The 18,585-nt window shown below is 38.3% G+C and overlaps 1 protein-coding gene across 1 annotated transcript in view; it reads right to left on the bottom strand.

The window, feature by feature from the left end:
• Positions 1-3,541: 3,541 nt before the first annotated feature.
• PUS7 (pseudouridine synthase 7) overlaps positions 3,542-18,585 on the bottom strand; it is a 41,149-nt gene continuing 26,105 nt past the window's right edge. The window contains exons 11-17 of the mRNA XM_044679950.1: positions 18,216-18,277; positions 16,763-16,923; positions 14,941-15,067; positions 13,788-13,889; positions 10,983-11,112; positions 9,843-9,934; positions 3,542-3,997 (exon numbers count right to left, since the gene is read on the bottom strand). Coding sequence (XP_044535885.1) covers positions 3,861-3,997; positions 9,843-9,934; positions 10,983-11,112; positions 13,788-13,889; positions 14,941-15,067; positions 16,763-16,923; positions 18,216-18,277 — 811 coding nt within the window. The 3' untranslated portion in view covers positions 3,542-3,860. The remainder of the gene's footprint in view (positions 3,998-9,842; positions 9,935-10,982; positions 11,113-13,787; positions 13,890-14,940; positions 15,068-16,762; positions 16,924-18,215; positions 18,278-18,585) is intronic.

The following is an 18,585-nucleotide window of genomic DNA, read 5'->3' as shown; positions in this document are numbered from 1 at the left end:
GATACAAAAGAAACCCATCAGTATTTCTATATATTTCCAACAAAAATCAACAGCAAGAATTAGAAACTCCACTTAAAATCACTCCATCACTTACCGACTCAGTGACTGGGGCAACTTTCTTAGGCCCTCGGTTTTAGCTGAGTCCCTGATCTGTGTCAGTGAAAGGAATTACCATGCTGGAAATTTCTCCCATGAAACCATAGATCCAGGCCACAAACACTTCAAAAAGATCCGTGTTAACACTGCATCCAATAAAGTGAGAATTTAATAGTGCTTTAGTTGCACTTGATTGATCAGCAGACAATCTATTTATCAATGGAGATTTTCCTTTCTTTCTCTCTTCCTTTAAAAAAAAACACAAATCGGTACCCGTCTTAATATCAATTCTAAATCAGAAAAGTGGCAAGGGCTAGGCAACAGGGGTCTAGTGACTTGCCCAGGGTCACCGCTAGGATGTGTCTGAGGCCAGATTTGAACCCTGGATCTCCTGACTTCAGGCCCGGCTTTCTATCCACTGTGCTACTAGATTTTTCTTTATCTTAGAAAAGAGGATAGAAACCCCTTAAAAACCCATACTTAAGGCTTTGCTAATCTGTCTCCTCTTCCCTCAGTCCTGGCTTCTGTGATCTGTTCCAAGTTTCTAGGGTTAACGACTTCCTGAAGTCTTAAGGGATGTCCTGAATCACTGTGGACCAGCCATGCCTCAAGGGAAGAAGCTACTCCTTATTTCATGCCACCACGAAGGAGCACACAGGACACTCGTTTAATGGCAGTACAAAATGATGAGTAGCCTATTCTACTCTGTGCGTGTGTATACATAGATGTGCGGATGTACAGATGCATGCACAGATATGCACATATCCAGATGCATGTGTATGTATATATAGTCATAAAATACAAATATGTTGATTGCCTTAGATTTTTTCTGTTTCTTTCCTGCTACTTTAGATTTGCACATACACAGATACATATTATAGATAAAATATTTAGGTTTTTAGTTTGATACAGCCAAGAGCACCCAAAAGTAAAAAATATGTATAATGAGCATATAGTATATATATAATATAAAAATGAGTATAATGTGCAATGGACTCGGAGTCAGAAGGCTAGCTAGCTATGGAATAAGGCTTGACTTGGCCAGCTACTAGCTGTGTGATCACAGCTGTTGCTTAATTCCTCTAAGCTTTAGTTCCTCATCTGTAAAAAAGATGAGATGTAAAATGGGAATAAATAATTGTCCCAGCTCTGTCATAGGGCGGCTTTCAGCAAAACACTTTGTATCTGTGATAAGTGGGGCATATTGGAGTACAGTGGAGGTACGCTGGGCCTATGATCTTAGATAGTTCCTAGCTGTGAGACCCTGGGAAAGTCACTTAACACGTTTCCTCACTTGTAAAACAAAGATAATAATAGTGCCAACCTCCCAGGGTAGTTGTGAGGAACAAATGAGATAATGATTGCAAAATGCTTAGCATAATGCTTGGCATATAGTAAGTGCTATGTAAATATTATCATAATCTGGAAAGGCACAAACTATTCTATAGTTAAATAATTGATTAATTATTCCAAAGAAGGAAGGAAAACCTATTATCATTGCTAAGTGCAGTATAATTTCTTAAGGTCAACAGATTTTTCAAAAAGGCCTACGAAGTAGTCTGACACAAGTTCTTTTAGTGTCACCGACTTCTCATCCTATTGTGTCCACCACTGGAAGTGGGGTCAAAAAGAACCTTCAATTTATTCCAACGCAACAAAAAGTCTAGAGCCCATCTCCTTGCCATTACCCAGTCCACAAGGTTCATTCTCAACTGCATTCTGTTTCAGTTCATTGCATGGCTCAAACACAATCAAAAAAGAAACAGGCATTGACCTGTTTGCTTAAATTTAGAAATGATAAAAAAAATAATAATCAAACTGAAACATGAATGCAACATGTCAGAATGGCTAATTTACTCCTTCATGTCAGAAAACACATCAGGGTCTTCCACTGCCAGCAAAGGAAACCATACCAAAATGGCTGATCTTTCTTAAAGGACTTGCCTCTTCAACATTAAAATACTTGTAATAAAAATTATACCTTAAAATGATTTTTTTAAAAAGCTGTCCATAGTTTCATCAAGTTTAAAAGTCCTGTCACAGTAGAACTCCAGCATACTGATAACAAAAGCTTTTATACAAATATGGAGCAGCTCAAAGGCCCTTTTAACAAATAGGTGATTCTAGATAATGGAATCATTGTTGTACTTATGACAACCCCAGGGTCATTCATTGTGACTTAAGTACAAGTGAATTCATATTTCTGTGTAAAGGCTCTTGAATTACAGGTGAAGAGGGACTTCAGACTCATTCTTTATGTATCCCACCACTGGTAGGTGCCCTATTTTTTAGTCCAAATAATTCTTTACTGCTTTTGGTACTTAAATATTGTTTTCAACTTCTGTGGATTATTAAAAATTTTTGCTATCTCTTTAAGGAAACATTAAGTCTCTGAAATCTCTACTTTAATCCAAGACCATTTTTCTTACTGAAAGCAAATATAACTGCCATTTTTTGCCTGTTTGTCCTAACCAGACCAGTCATTTCATCTACTCGTGGAACTATGACACTGTTCTGAAAATCACAGCCTCAGAGCTGTGTGAGGGTCTGAGAGGTTTTGTAGCTCCCTAGGGGTAATGCAGTCAGGATGTATCAGTGGGACCTGAAACCAGGTTTTTAATCAGTCAATCAATAGACATCAAATACCTATTATGTGCCAGTCACTGTGCTAAAGAGCTAAGGATACAAAAATGACAGATGGTTCCTGTTCTCAAGGAGCTCACAGTCTAACAGGGAAGACAACCTGCAAATAATTCTGTACCAAAAAGCTATCTATAAGTTGAACTGGAGAAAGGTAACAGAGGGAAGGCACTAGAATTAAGGGGGACCAGGAAAGTTTTCCTGTAGAAGGTGGGATTTTCGCTGAGACTTGAAGAAAGCAGGAAGAGGGGATGAACCTGGATGTTGACACTTTTCCCCCTATTTGGATCTTTGGAGAGGGCCTCAGTGGAGTGTTCCAGGCATGGAGGACAACCAGTACAAATACCCAGAGCCAAGAGATGGAGTGTCTTGTTTGGGGAGCAGCAAGGAGGCCAGTGCACTAGATCTCAGAGTTCTGGGGGGGTGGAGAGGATGTGGGTGGGTGTAGGGAGACTGGAAAGGTGGGGACAGCACCTGGTTATAAAGAGATTTGAAAGAAAAAGAGAAGTTTTCCTGATTTAGGCCAACATTCCACTCACTATTCCTCACACAACAGTGATTTGTCCCCAAGCCCATAATACTTCTTCCTTCTTCATTCTTGGCTTCTTTCAAGATTCAGGAAGCCACCCTGGTCTCTCTAGCCTTCCTTCTCGTCTGTATGCATTTTGTAGGTTCCTAATCATCTATTCTGTCTACCTCATCATCCCTTAAACTCCTTGAGGGAAGGTCCTTTTCATTTCTGTCTCTTTTTCTTAGGCACAATGCCTGACACACAGGAAGCACTTAATAAGTGTTTGTGGATTTATTCTTTATTCCTCTTTCACCTCTGTGTCACCATCTGTGCACACGTGTGTGCGTACGTGCGTGCATGTGAAGACACACACACACACACAAAAAACAAACCAACCAATTTTTTTTTTTAACTTTAGTTAGGATCTCCAAAATTTGTACATTTGTACAAACATTGCAAATGATTGATTTAAGCTAATAAAAACTTGGAAAAAATACAAATAGTATTTTACTACAAATTATCAAAACCCACCTAGGGTTTGTATTAAGAGGACAATGAATAGTGAACCAGTGTGCTAACGCGTCCCCCCATATTTGGTTCTTCAGAGAGAGCATCAGCGGAGCCAAGTCGTGTTCAGCTGCGTTTGGTTCTTGATACTTGTATCCATTTTTAGTACTTCTCGGATGGCCATTGTTGCATATGTAGAAGGAGGGAGAGAAAAATCCATCTTCAGGGCCCTGTATTTGCCTTCTGTCACCCAAGAAAGAAGAGGAGAAGAGTCAGGAAAATAAAGGCAGCTGCAAATGAGCTAGAGGGTCATATAATCTCCACACACAGACAAAAAAGGTGATAATTCCCTACTCTTTCAACCATCAGAATACCTTATTGTCCTTCTGTAGGAGAGACAAGCATGGACAAGAGATCTGTAAATGTATACTCTTAGTGAGTGAGTAGCTGTGGTAATTCTACCTCTGAACTTTCTTGGCACCCTCTAGTGCCAGAAGAACAAGGAATAAGTAGAAAACGAAAGAGTGTAAGGATGATCTTGTGGTCAAATTACAAGGTTTGTCTTTTAATCGGTGCATAATGAAAAACAAAAAATTAATTCAAAAGGGAGAGGTTTGAGAGGAGTCAATTTTTAATGTCAAGAAATGGAAATCCAGTTCTGAAAACTGTGTTCCTGGCCTCCCACCAATACTTGCTCTCTGGGGTAGATACAATTCTACCACTTGTATCACTTATTTGTCTAATACTACTCAATTCCTTTCTCACTAAGTTTTGTGTTAGTGCCAAACAACTGTGTACTGGTCCAGCTCACAGATGTAAGCCACTTTGATATACGATGTAGTGAAAGAAAGGCCTGGAGAGAACAGGAACCTGTTGACTGGATTTATAAGATGCTTTACAGAATCTAGAGACTAACTCAAGAGTTTATGAGTTAAATCAGAAATTTGGTCCTTAAACAAACTATGGTAACTTTGTTCTTTGTTTTGCCATGAGGGCCTGTTATGAGCTAATGGTCAAGATGGAGATGGAACTTCCCAGTAATATTCACACCCACATCAATTGCTTATTATTCCACATACTTGGCACTTGTTGATATTTTTTGCTTTGTGTTTCTAAACCACCAGAACAGAGTCCCCTATCTTCAGTGATGACTTCATCTAGATAAGTGTGCACCTGGGCCCAAATGACTCCATTACGGAAAAAATACTTTTGCATCTTTTTGTTTAGTAGCCGAAACAAGCAAGCTTTCCAATCTTAAGCAAATCGAATCCTAAAAACAGTGCTTCCACAATTAAAATGCTCAATGGTTCTAAAATGCAGATCTAGGAATGGTGCTAACAGTTAATACCTTATTTCTGCTCCACTGCTTTAAAACCTTGGGGGAAGCAAATACAATTGGCTGGCACCCCTTCAGAGAAAGCATTTCATCTCATGTAAAGAGGGGAAGTCTGGGAAAGCCATCTTCAGAACTGATATATCCATAGATACTTCAGTAAATTTCACTCAACTCAGACCTCAAAATTTGCAGTATCCCCAGTTTTAGTCCTCCTGAGGTCTCATTCAGCTATAAATAATATTCTTCAAGAAATCTTATTTTGATATATAGTTTAAGTTTTGTACATGAGTTCATGTCCTCTTCCATCACTTGTATGGTGTGTAGCTAGAGTTTGGAATCTCATTTGGAGAGGGATTTGCCATTTAGTATAGGCAAAAAATATTATAAATGTAGAAAAATATCATTAATTCAATTCTGTGCTTCAGTTAGTAGGTAGAAAATCTGAAGTAGAAAATCAAGGAAAATAGTTTAATAAAAAAGGTTAATAAAAGCAGTGGACATCTTGATAATTTCACATTTTGATATGAGAAAGTTTTGGGGATGTGCAATATTGGCACAGTGGAAGAAGAGGCACCATTTTAAGGAAGGGAACCATGACACTGAGAGAAGACAGCTCAAGAGAATAGAAACAGCAAGGGGACTCGGGGCTGAACAGACCCATATTCAAGGCCTGACTCTGCTGATGGATAACTAATGTCAAGTGAATTAACTTCTCTGAGCATCCACAAAATGGGGGAAATAATGCTATCTCATTAGGATCGCTGGTAGGAAAAGTGCTTTGTAAATGTTAAAGTTTTACATAAACAGGAGTTTTAATGGAAACATTCTGTATCCAGCAATGCCAGATTGTAGGCAGTGAAGGTGTAAAGTAGGAACCTAAAATTAAAAACTTTAAGCCACCAACATAGAAAGCTAAAAAGGGAATGCTGGAAAGAGGGAGAGAACTTTAGCAAACCTCCTTGATTTAGCGTTCCAGACCTCAGAAAGACATTCTGCAGTTGGGCTGAATCCAAGAAGATGAAATTCAATGGAGATAAATGTCAAGTCTTACTCTTTGGTTCAAACAAATAACTTCAAAGCTTGGGGAGAGAATGGATAGACTGGTCTGAAAAAGATGTAGGGGCTTTAGCCATTAAAAGCCCAATGACTCAGCAGTGTGATAAGAGTACCAAAAAGGGAAAAAAAAAAAAAAGTGATTTTGGACCACATGAAGTGAAGAGCTTCTGAGAGGGGAGAGTTCTCCTGTACCTTGCCTTAGACAGGTCACATCTGGAGATTCGTGAGATATGGTTTAAGAATGATAATAAACTGCAGAACACCCAAAGGAGGTCAATGAGGATGAGGATGATGAAGGGCATTTAGTCTATGTCATGAGGTCTGGGACTGAGGAAAAAGGAAGAATGCTTACCCTGGAGAAGACATGATAAGTGCCCAGGGGCATGGAGCACACTGGATAATCCTCTTTGCATTTTTGAAGGCCTATATCACATGTTAGAGGGATCAGACTTATTTTGTTTGGCCAAAGAGAACAAAATTAGAGGCAATGGGTGGAATTTGCAAAGAAACCAAATTTGGCTTGATGTGAGGGGACAACTTCCTAATGAAGAGATGTTGTTGAATTGTACAATCTGTCCAACATTGCCTATTCTGCCAGGGGGGAGACAGTTCCCTCCATTCTCCAATAGGTTGGAGGCACACTGGCTACCCTTAAACAGGTTTAGCCCGGTTTTACATAGGCTATGCTTCTCCGAGCCACGGGTGAGAGCTGGGGGGGCAGACATCAGACAACAAAGGATGGAAGTAGCCTTGACAAAGGGCTTGGTAAACCCTCAGTACCAGAGGCACTAGTCTTCCCTGAACATCTTGAATGCCCGTAAACATAGCACTCACATTGCTAGGGCAAAGGTTAAGGAAAATGTTGCATCTTTTTTTGCAGTTCCAAACTGCTCTCCAAATTGGCTGCATCCTTCTTTCAACCACTGGCCATACCTTCACCATGGAGTCACTGGTCCTCTTCAAAAACAAAGGATGAACAAAAACCTGTCGTCACCCACACCCTGAGATTAGTCCCAAAGGGAGAGTCAGATCATTTCTGGTTCCCCACTGGCAACCTTCAAACTTTCTTTTTGTCATCATCATTCAATAGTGTCTTCTCTGAAGTTTACAATATCAGTTTTCCATCCAAACTAGCCCTCAGATCATTCTTCTTTTCTTCAAGAGGTCAGCTACCATTTTGCTCGTCTTACCTTTATACCATGTGAATTCAATATCCATGCTAAATGCCGTAAATTCCCTAACCTCTTGGTTCTTCAGTCTCCTTATAAGCAGCACCTATAGCTTTTACTCCACAGCAAGCACAGATAAGTGCACCTCACCGTTCCCTACAAGGGCTCCATTCTTCTCTAATTAAAAGACATTCTTCTATTTGATCCTAACTTCCAATCATTTCTCTCTTGCTATGCCTTGTTCACCCACCCTGTTCCTTGCCCTCATTGACACCTTCAATCCCAAGTCCTCCCCTTACTTCTTTCTCAAACCCTGCTCTGACTTCCTTTCCCTCATTCTCTGATCTTGAACCCACAGTTCACCGCTATACTTAGTCTTCTAAACTCAAATCTCTTTCTCCCTTATCCTGTCTCCAAACCTCAGCTCTGGATTACTTCCACTGTCTGTCTCCTCTGCTCCCACTCACAGGATGCTGAACGGAGCCAGAGGAATAAATTCATGTTATTGACTTGAAATGGGGCCTCACTACAGTAAGACAATCCTTCAATTCTTTCCTAATTAATTCCCTATTGCGTTCCCTATAAAAAACTTTCCCAAACCTTTTCTTTATCCCTCAAGTCTCTCATATTTCCTCAGATTTCTTTTCTCTCAGCTAAGGATGTTTCGTCTTACCTTACTGAAAAAAATAGAGACCATTCCACATGCCCTCTCCCTTCTTCCATTTTAGTCTCAAAACTCCTTCTTTACAGCAGCCCCCGCTCTCTTCTGCTTTCCCACAGTCTGAGGTGGCCCCTCCTGCCAAAGCCAATTCCTTTGCCCTTGATCTCATCTCCTTCCATTTTCCTCCACAGGACTGCAAATGCAATAGTCCTCCCACTTTTAATCTTCAGATTTTTCTTATCTACTGCCTCCAACCAAGCTCAAGTGTCCCTCATCTTTAAAACTTTCAAGTCGGCCCTATAATTCCCCCAGTCACTGTCCTCTACCTTTCCTCCCTTTCCCAGCCAGAATGCATCCTCTCACTCACTCGGTAACCATTTGCAGTCTGGCTTCTGAGCTCACAGCTCCCTTGAAACTGCTCTCTCTGAGGCCAGCGGGACCCCCTTAATGACCAAATCTCTCTCTAAAGCTGTGTGTAATCCTTTAATGACTATATCTGGTGCTCTTTTGGGCCTCTGGGCGGCACTGGGGGCTCAGGCCACTCTCTCTTCTGGCCTGTCCTGGCTCTGCTCTCCCTCCCTTCTCTCTTGGGCTCCTCACAGCTCCAGATCACTGGGCTCAGCGTGGAAGCGCCTCAGGGCTCTGGCCTCCGCTCCCTGCTCTCTCCACAGCCTCTTCCAGCTCTCCCTGCCTGACTGGCCTCTCCATGCCCACAACAACCAGATTTCCCTTGCCCTTCAGCACAAGGCCAGTCTCATCTGTGCTCCTCACTCACCCACCATTCCTGTGGGCTTAGGGGCATTCCCTCCTCACCATGGCCTCTCAGAAGCCCTGGCTTCCTGCTGCCCTTTGCAGGGGCCCCTTCCCAGGATCCCCAGGGCCTTTGGCTCTATGGCTACCTTCCATCCTGAGGTAGAGATGGCTAGGAGGAGAAGTGGACAGAGCCCCGGGCCTAGAAGGAGGAAGACCCAAGTTCAAATCTGACCTCAAACACTTAGGAGCTGTATAACCCTGGACAAATCACTTAACCTATCACATGAGATAAAAATCATAAAGCATATTATGCCCCTCCCGAGCCACCTAGCTGCCCCCCAAAGTGTGTTAATTATATCATCCTTTTCCTTCTTTTCTGCCACTCTTACTGGACAAAGAAAGGTCTACCTAGAACTGGGGCCACCTTCTCTTTTTCATTTGCTGCCAAGAACTCTCTACTGATAAACCCAATGGTTTCAAAACCCAAGATAGCCTCTACATCATGAAGAAATGAAAAAGTAGGTTTTGTGAGGAAATGAATTTCTAATTGGAAGAATTCCAGACAAAATAAATGTATCTTAATTTTCAGGGGGCAGAAGAGGTAGTAGAGGAGAGGGAAAGATTCTTCCCTGAACAGCATCCAATAAGAAGCCAGTCTGGACACATATTTTCTCTTCTCTTCTACCCTATCCCTGCTGGGTTTGGGGCATCATTCAGAAGAGCCATCTCCTCCTTCTCCACTACTTTAGCTCTCTTTCAAAATATATACACAAAGGAATTCCTTTGAATGCAAAGTCTCATAAGGCATAAGAAGCCCTTCATCATTAAATCTTCAAAGTAACAAGGTAGCTGAATTTTAAATCCTAGATTTCCAGGCCCTTCCTGCTGGCTCAGCTGTCACTCTGTTCTGCTACTCTCGGGCTGATTTTTAAGTCAAGGAACACCACCTCCAGTCCTAGTCCTACTCCAGGTCAGCCTAAGCTAATTCCCTCCTCTGAGCCAATAACGAATTTCCATTCATATATGAAGCTCACCTCATAACTTATGGCAACAATCATATCGCAATTATTATCAAGATGCTCATGATTTAAAGGTAGAGGTAATCCTACTTACCAGTGGCAAAGACAGGTGGTGGTTTCCCTTCTAAGTTGTCCAAGTCTGTGTTGAAAAGTGGAATTCTAGGGTCATCGTATGAAACAACCTCCCTTTAAAAATATATACACACAGGAGTTAATTTGAATGCAAAGTCTCATATGGCATAAGAAGTACTTCACACACTTAATCATCAGAGTAACCAGATAGCTGAATTTCAAATTCAACATAAAATTGAAGGTTTTCAATAAAAGAATGGGGTAGGTTTCAAATATATCTCAATTTAATAACTGGCCGCATTAAAATACAAAAGGTGTTTTCCTGCCTCTCCAACTCCTCTTACCATCTATCAAAGTCTATGTTATGAGACAAAACATTCCTTCAATTTTCTGTGTCGATAGCATGTTACCTAAATTACCTATATGCAGTTTCTTAATATTAAGCTTCATTTTTAAATAGCTGAGATAAAATTTTATCTAGGCAATTAAAACTTTTTCCACTGGGGGAAAAGCCTCACTCATAAGTACCTCTCCCTGAAACAGTAGAGGAAGGAGGCAATGGACAATGCTTGACCTAGAATTTAGAAATTTTCTATAGGCAATATGGAGATTAGAAGAAAAATAATCACTGGAAAAAAGTATGTAGCCTTGCTTTGTTCTGTTTAGTCAACTCCATATTTCTGGTGACCTGGAATTAGAAATTTAAAGTTTCAATATGCCAATTACTAGGAATAAAGCTTTTGACAAAGACAGGAATTCAAATATTTTAAAATGGGTTAAAATTTAAAAGGCACCTTCTTGCCTCTCTGCCCCCTCCACTCACCACTGACATAAAAACTACCAGATGAATTCTTAGAGATGTTTCAGTCAATTTGGAATTAAGAAGATTCTTTTTGTTATCAATTACTAAAACAAATCTAGTTTTGTTTTTTTTTTTGCAAAAGGAAAAGACTTTATACACATCTCACACATATTTTAATAATGTTATTTCATTATCACTTAAGTTTCCTTTGCACTTATCTGGTATTCCAGATGAGTTTATTTGTTTCTAAGTTTACTGAGAAACATTCTGATCACAAAAATATTAAAAATTCTTCTAAATATTGTCAATAGTTCAGAAGGGACAGAATTTGATCCCGTTCCATTCCAAAATATTACTCACCAACTGACATTCTGAGGTCGAATAATGATCTTACGGTAGGCCCCTGATAAGGAATAATCTCGGATTTTATGTCTCATGTTATCGATATTTAGACAGTCTGCAGTTAGCATTTCCTTGTAAGCTTCACTAACTAAAGTAAAACAGAAAAGAATTTACAGGAATGTAGAGAAACCTGTTAAACCAGTATGTGAGGGACTAAAAATAAATTAATTGGACCCCCTCTGTTTGAACAAAATCCTTCTCCTTATTCTGTTAAACATTAACATATTCTTAGCATTGCATAAAAATGCATCTTCAAACTACCTGAATGAGAACATCTGGAATTATACCACCTCAAAGAATTGATTATTGATTTATATTCTAAGAGTTGATTGTCAATTTTTTGGAAATTAGAACTCATTTTCTCATCCACATGCAGATGAATATGATCTCTAGACCAATATATAGTGTGTCAGAGCTAGAGCTTGAACCTAGTCATTGCTGGTTTTTTAGACCAACTCTCTATCCAATATACAACCAGGTTGTATAAAGGCTCTGTATTTGGGCCCAGTGAGACCCCACAAATGAGTGATCCTATCTGACTCCCTCGGGACATCGTGGCAGAACAGGATCCATTTCCTTCAAAGTAAAAAGTCCAGTAGTGCTATCAAAGAGCTGCTATTAGGAGCCAGCAAATGAACAAGGAGGAAGCTAGTCACCACCTACTCCTCTGCTCTCTGTCTACTAGTGGGGTGCATTAGCTAAGACTCCAGTAGAGGAGAGATGGAGAGGCTGTCAAATGACCTCTTTTACTTCCCTTTAAACTCGTATACCTCGTGGCCACAGAGGGGCAAGCTTTTCTGTGTCACCAGAAGAATGAGGAAGGCTTTCTCAGTATCCTTTGTAAGCAGCACTGAGCTTGTGACTTTTTTCAACCCTTTAAATGGCAGTTTGCACAGAGATTCTTGAGAATATCATAACGACAGAATCAAAAGCAAACAATGCCCTCTGGAACAGAGTGAATAGTCATGTTTTAATTTGCCATCTATCACTATTCAAGGTGTCCCAGAAGTTCTGGTATAATTTCCATCTTTCATAACACAATGAGACTTCTGGAAAACCTTGTAGATGCTAGCAGAGCCCCCTAGTGGTTACACTACCAGGCAGCCATTCCTGTGTTTTAGAGAACAGTTATTCAATATTTTGTTTAACTTCCTTCCTTCCTTCCTTTCTTTTTTCCTTCCCTCCCTCCCTCCCTCCCTCCCTCCCTCCATCCCTACCCCTCCTCTCTCTATCTCCCTTTCATGTTAATGTAGTTATAGAAGGGACAAGGAAATTCAGGATACAGAGCACCAAGCTGGAGGCTGAAGTATTAAGGGCTGAAACTCAACATAACTCGACATTGCCCTTACACATCAAATCCTATTTTCAAGGGCTCCAAAAACTTCTAAGTCACTTAAGTTTAATTATATAGCAAGCTTGCAGAATCAAGACTTAAAGTAGATCATCAGTTCCCAGTTAGGGGTTTTTGAATCCCTTGAGGTTTCTCAATGATGGTTCAAGAGATCCATATGAAAAATTCTTTCTTCAGTCAATTTAGTCATGTCTAACTCTTCGACATCCCATTTAGAGTTTTCTTAGCAAAGATAATAGTTTGCCATTCTCTTCTCCAGCTCATTTTATAGATAAAGAAACTGAGGCAAGCAGGCTAAGTGGTTTGCCCAGAGTCATACAACACAACTAATAAGTGTCTGAGGTTACACTGGAACTCAGATCTTCCCAATTGCAGGCACAAACTCTATCCACTGTGCAATGCTAACTGCCCCCCAAAAGTTATTAATGGCACTGTAAACAATAAATTATTACAGAATATTATGAACAGCATATTTAATGATTGGGGGGGTTCACAACACATTTTTTTTTTGATGAAAGGGGTTCATGGTACAAAAACCACTGGGAACATGCTGCCTCTCAGAAGTAACACATTCAAATTTTGACATTAATTCTTCTCAATTTGTTTTGTTTATCCTATGCATAGCTGAGTTTTACATATTTGTTTGCATGTCACCTCTGCAATTAAGACTATAAGCTCCTCGAGGGCAAGGACTGTCTTTTGCCTCTTTTGTATCTTAGCACTTAGTATAACACCTGACACATAGGAGGTATTTAATAAATATTTAGTGAATGAATGAATCCTAGAGAGGAATAGATTTGGGGGGTACTTTATTTCTAAATGAAAGTTTATTTTATTACCTTGTTCACTTTTTCAGTAGAGGCCATTGGCTAGCTTATGATAATTTTCTCTACTCTTAAAAGAAGCCTACTTATAACGTAGCATATTAAAGAAAATCACATGAAAATTGTTTGCTTACACCTCCATTATTACTTTTTAAAAAAATATATTTTCCTATTCTTAATCTACCCTGGTTTAGCTATAATGATTAGAACAACCATATTAGCTGGTTCCTGATTAACTTTATTTAACTAACAGAAAAGCAAATCTGTAACATAAAGGCCACGTAGAGGCTTTGCATATATGATAAATGCTTAATAAATACTTCATCCATTTATTCATTCATTCCAACAAGTATTTAATCAATGGCTTATAAACTAAGCTATTTTACAACTCCTTGAGTTCAGAATAGATTCCTAATCTGAGATCCAAAAGTGGCATATTAAAGTTAAAAAACTAAAGGAAGTGAATTTCTTTTGCCCTTCCCCCTTAGCTTCTGCTTCAGATACTGCAGTAGGCAGCTTCGAGCTAAGAAAGCCTAATTATTACTAAATGTATTTTTCATTTCTTAAAAAGAAAGCAAAAGAGCTTACTTTTATGTTTAGGGTAGATAACATCAAAACCAGGTAAAGGCATCACCACATCGTGGATGGAGTAAGAATTAACATCTGCTTCTTCAATGTGTGTGGCTGTAGCTACAAATTGACAAATACGCAAACGTTTAATCAAACGAGAAATAATTCTTGTCTCGGGCTTCTGAAATGAGCAATTTTATGGATTCATTTGGGAAAGGGTGTTTTAAAAAAAAAGACAATTGAAAAGAACCCATCTGGAGACTGGTTAATGATTTTAAGACATCATAAAAGCTTCAGAAGGGAATGTTTTTGTGAATTATTTGTTGTATGGCAGTTTTAAATGACTGTTTTTTTTAAATTAGCAATTTAAAAATGGAGTCAAGTTGACAAAAAATCTGTCACAGAATTCTGAGAACATTAAAACAAAGTCTGATATCCCTTCCCCAAAACCATGACCCTATATGCAAAATTACATCAAATGAATGTATGGGGGCAGAGAGGAAGAGAAAAGGAAAGTTCATTTATCCTTAGAAAATAAAATACAAAGACCCACTTCCACAATCTAAAACAATTTTACATAAGAATAATTATTCATATTTACATAAGAATATTTCATAATTACATAAGAATAAAAATTCATAGAGCATGGCTTAAAATTTGGCTTGGCTAATGTAACATGGAAAATGGCAGGGTGGAATTCCTGCAAGATACAGGGGCAAGCCTCGCCCAGAGTTCTCCAGGGGGGTAACCATTTGGAGATGAAATTTCTCTCTTCATGGAAAGGGGCTGCATGATGCTGTGCAGATCAGAGACATCTGCTGTCTGAGATGAACAATATGAAGAAAATGCTCTGGCCTGGGTTATTCAAGAAGCCAAATCTAGAACACTGCTATGAGCCACAGTCATTATTAACTAGGAGTATACCTAGAAGTGTCCAAATAGCAGAAAAGATCTCCCCATGAACTTGCATACTATAAAATGGTTTGCAGCTCATTAGATTGTATGTTACTACTAAATACTGGACACACACATGTCCTCAACCCAGTTACCAGATTCAACTTGAAGTTATTTAGTGGTAATCTAGCAGGTGTGTATTCCAAAGCTAAGAGTAAAAGATAGGCTACCAAAAAAAAAAAAAAAAAGATTGAGGCTGACAACTTTATCTTTTTACCTCCTTTAAGAACAAGATCCCCTGGAACAGGTTTTAGTCCATATTCTTCAATTCTCTTGCTCACCATGTTATTCCACACATAACTCTGATAACTATGAATATACATCAAACGATTATTTCTTGGTATCTGAAAAGAGGAAGAAATCAGCAAGACACAAGCATGAGTGAAGAAATCACATATGGAAAGCATATTTCATTCTCTTTTTTCCTCTAAATGAATTTTTAAAAATCATCTTTTTTTATAATTATTTATAAAATTTTTTAACAGTCATTAAAAAAAATCTTGAATTCCAAATTTTTCCCCTCTCCCCCTCACCCTTTACTGAGAAGGTAAGTAAATTGTTATAGATTTTATATGTGTAATTATATAAAATATTTTTCCATATTAGTCTTTTTGTGGAAGAAAAAACGGAAAAAAGTAAAGAAGGTGAAATACAGTATACTTTGGTCTGGATTCAGACTCCATTAGTTCTTGGAAAGCATCTTTCAAATCATCTCAAAGGGTTCTTAAACTTTCTTTATGTCATGGACCCTTTGACTCTAACAGATTGATGAAGCTTAGAGAGCCCTTATCAGAAAAATGTATTTGAATGCATGAGATAAAATTAATAAGATTACAAAGTAAACCAATTATCCTGAAATATGGTTATGAAAAAATTTTAAAAAACAAGTTCCTGGACCCCAGATAAAGAACCTTTGACAGATGATCATGACCATCTCTTGTTGACCGTTTGTTATTCCTTTTTCTACTAAATCCTTACCTTTCAGGCTGTAAAAAAATTCCCAAATCCCTAATTCTCACTATATCCTACAGCAGTCTATAAACAATTAACATTAATCTTCTTTCTATAGATGAAGATGCAACAAAGCTGAAACTGTACAATAGGCATTTTCATCAGCTAATGATAATGCAGATGAATTGTTTGTAGTTTACAATCAAATGTACCAAATGTTATAGTAATTTTAAAATAAAAATCCTTTCCCTTCAAAGGACTTGTAAATGTATGGCAAACATGAGAGGGCTTTCACCTCCACATTCTAAGGTGTTCCTAAGTAAGAAACCTTGTGGTCTAATTAATAACAAGACCAAAGAGGCAACCAAATGGCTTTCTGTTTGCCATGCCAGGAATAAAGAAACCATTACTCAAATGAGTCTCCTCTGGATTAGAAAGAAAGCTAATGTCAAGGGAAGTTTATCTCAAAAAGATGTCACGATCTTGCCAGATGCTTAAATACAAAGTAGGAAGAGGGCAAAAATATGCCTCCAGTTTAATTTATGACAAATGTAAATTTGTTTCATTTCAGATATGTCTTTTTAGTCTTCTGAGAGTCCCTCCCCTTTTTTTGGTTTTAATAAAGGAAACACAAATACGAGTGACTTGTTCTTTCAATGAGAGGAGGCCTGGATTTTGCAACTTTCTATTTTCTAAACTACCAGGAAAGTTTGTCTAATTGCAAAAGTCACATGAAATTAATTAGATATGAAATGTCTATTAGTATAGACTGCTTTTCCATACTCTTAAGTCTCCTGAAGCCAAACGGTATTACTTTTAGCCCGTCTACATATTTCCTAGCATGCTACATTGCTCATAGTAGATATTCCTAAAAATATTTACAGAACTGAATTACTACTTTCTCCTATTAAAACTATTTTGCCCATTCGACTAAACATAAGTGATATAAATTCACCTCTGGAGTGAATTTTTTTTGTTTACTTCTTGCCCTTAAGAAAACCAAAAAGCCTAAAACATCTGAAGGTCAGCACCTAAAAGATCTGTTACACCCTTTAAAATCATTGCCTGACTTCACAAATCACACTCACTATGCCAAATGCAGACACAATATTCTTCAGTCCATATTTTGAAAGTCCTCGAAGCAGCTGCCCTTCCACACACCTTTTGACAGGTAGTTTTTTGAGGGCAGCATCAGGATCTTTGGTCTTTGCCCACTCCTCTCTGCATTTGACCAAGTACCCCTTTTCTGCTGCAAAAACAAGTTGGCAGTAAACAATTTAATCAATACAAATTCTTCTAAATCTTAGAAATAAAAATACTCTTCACAAAACACCTCCTTGGAAACTTTTCAACCAAAAAAGAGTCCTGCAGACACACACCCATTTTATAGGATGAGTGAAAAGAAGAGTGCTTATACATTTTCTAAAATGGCTGAGCATACCATAGAGCTGAGAGCTAGAACAAACTGGTATTCATGTCATAGATGAATACACAGACATGTCTGCTTTTTCTTTTTTAATTCAGTACTATTAAATAAATAAAAATTCATTATACAACAAACCAAAAGAGAATTATAGGTAAAACTATCAAATTTTATTACATATCTTTTTTCTTTTTGTATATTAATGTGTATTAATATATTATATGTATATTAAATATATACATAAACATATAAAATGCATATTAAAATTTTTTGTTATTTATTTCAGTCATGTCTGACTCTTCTTGAGGTTTTCTTTTTTTTTTTTAAACACTTACCTTCTGTCTTGGAGTCAATAGTATGTATTGGCTCCAAGGCAGAAGAGTGGTAAGGGTGGGCAATGGGGGTCAAGTGACTTGCCCAGGGTCACATAGCTAGGAAGTGTCTTGAGTCCAGATTTGAACCTAGGACTTCCCGTCTCTAGGTCTGGCTCTCAATCCACTGAACTACCCAGCTGCCCTCTTCTTGAGGTTTTCTTGGCAAAAATACTGGTTTGGTTTGACATTTCCTTCTCCAGCTCATTTGACAGATGAAGAAACTGAGGCAAACAGGGTGAAGTGACTTGCCCAGGGTCCCAAAGGCCAAAACTGAATTCAGGAAAATAAGTCTCCCTGACTCCAAGGCCCTGCACTCTCACCACTGCAGCACCTAGTTGTCCACTGAACTCATAGATAGGAAAAGTATTCTTTTAATGAACTGACTAAGCCAATCCATTCTAGGATCTGGTGCCCGAAGCTCAAAGTGGCCTTGGGGACTGTTTAGTACGCTCCCTCATTACAGAAAGGGAAGCGAGGGTGCAGAGATGTTCAAGTTTGACCAAGGGGACACAGGTAACAAGTGGCACAGTCAGGATTTTATCTCAGGCAAGTTCTATCATTCCAAGTTCAGTGCTCTTCCACTGGCTTTTGATAAGTACTGGATAATTAGCAAAAAATGTTAGCACTGTCAAATTAATTAGAAATTAAAATTCTTTTTAAATGAGGTCTAGTTACATAAATGGATATTTAGTAAAGTTGTTGTTTTAATATAAGAAACAAAAGTTTACTTCTAAAATGTCTTACCTCCAGGACGAGGTTTTAATATTAAATCCACGACTTCATCCCAGCAATTTTGTAAGATGGCTCTGAAATTGAGCAGATCATTTACTTTACTAAATTTTGTATTATATTGAGTTTTTTGGCATTCAGATTATGTGTTTTGTTTCCTTTGTTACATATAGTATGATAAAGGATAAACATGTAATGACGTATTCTAACGAAAAATACAAAAAAGATTATAAATGGTTCTAGAGTTTAGCTTTCCAGTTGGTTTAGCACTAATTAGCACATCATAGATTTAAAATGTTAAAGCATATTTATAATATGTATCTCAATTATTTGGCTTCAGCAGTTGAATAAAATGTTCTGGATAAATAATATGACTCAGTGCTGA

The sequence above is a fragment of the Gracilinanus agilis genome, chromosome 5 (assembly GCF_016433145.1).
Source record: "Gracilinanus agilis isolate LMUSP501 chromosome 5, AgileGrace, whole genome shotgun sequence".
Lineage (NCBI taxonomy): Eukaryota > Metazoa > Chordata > Mammalia > Didelphimorphia > Didelphidae > Gracilinanus > Gracilinanus agilis.
This window is presented reverse-complemented; position numbering and strand designations above follow the sequence as displayed.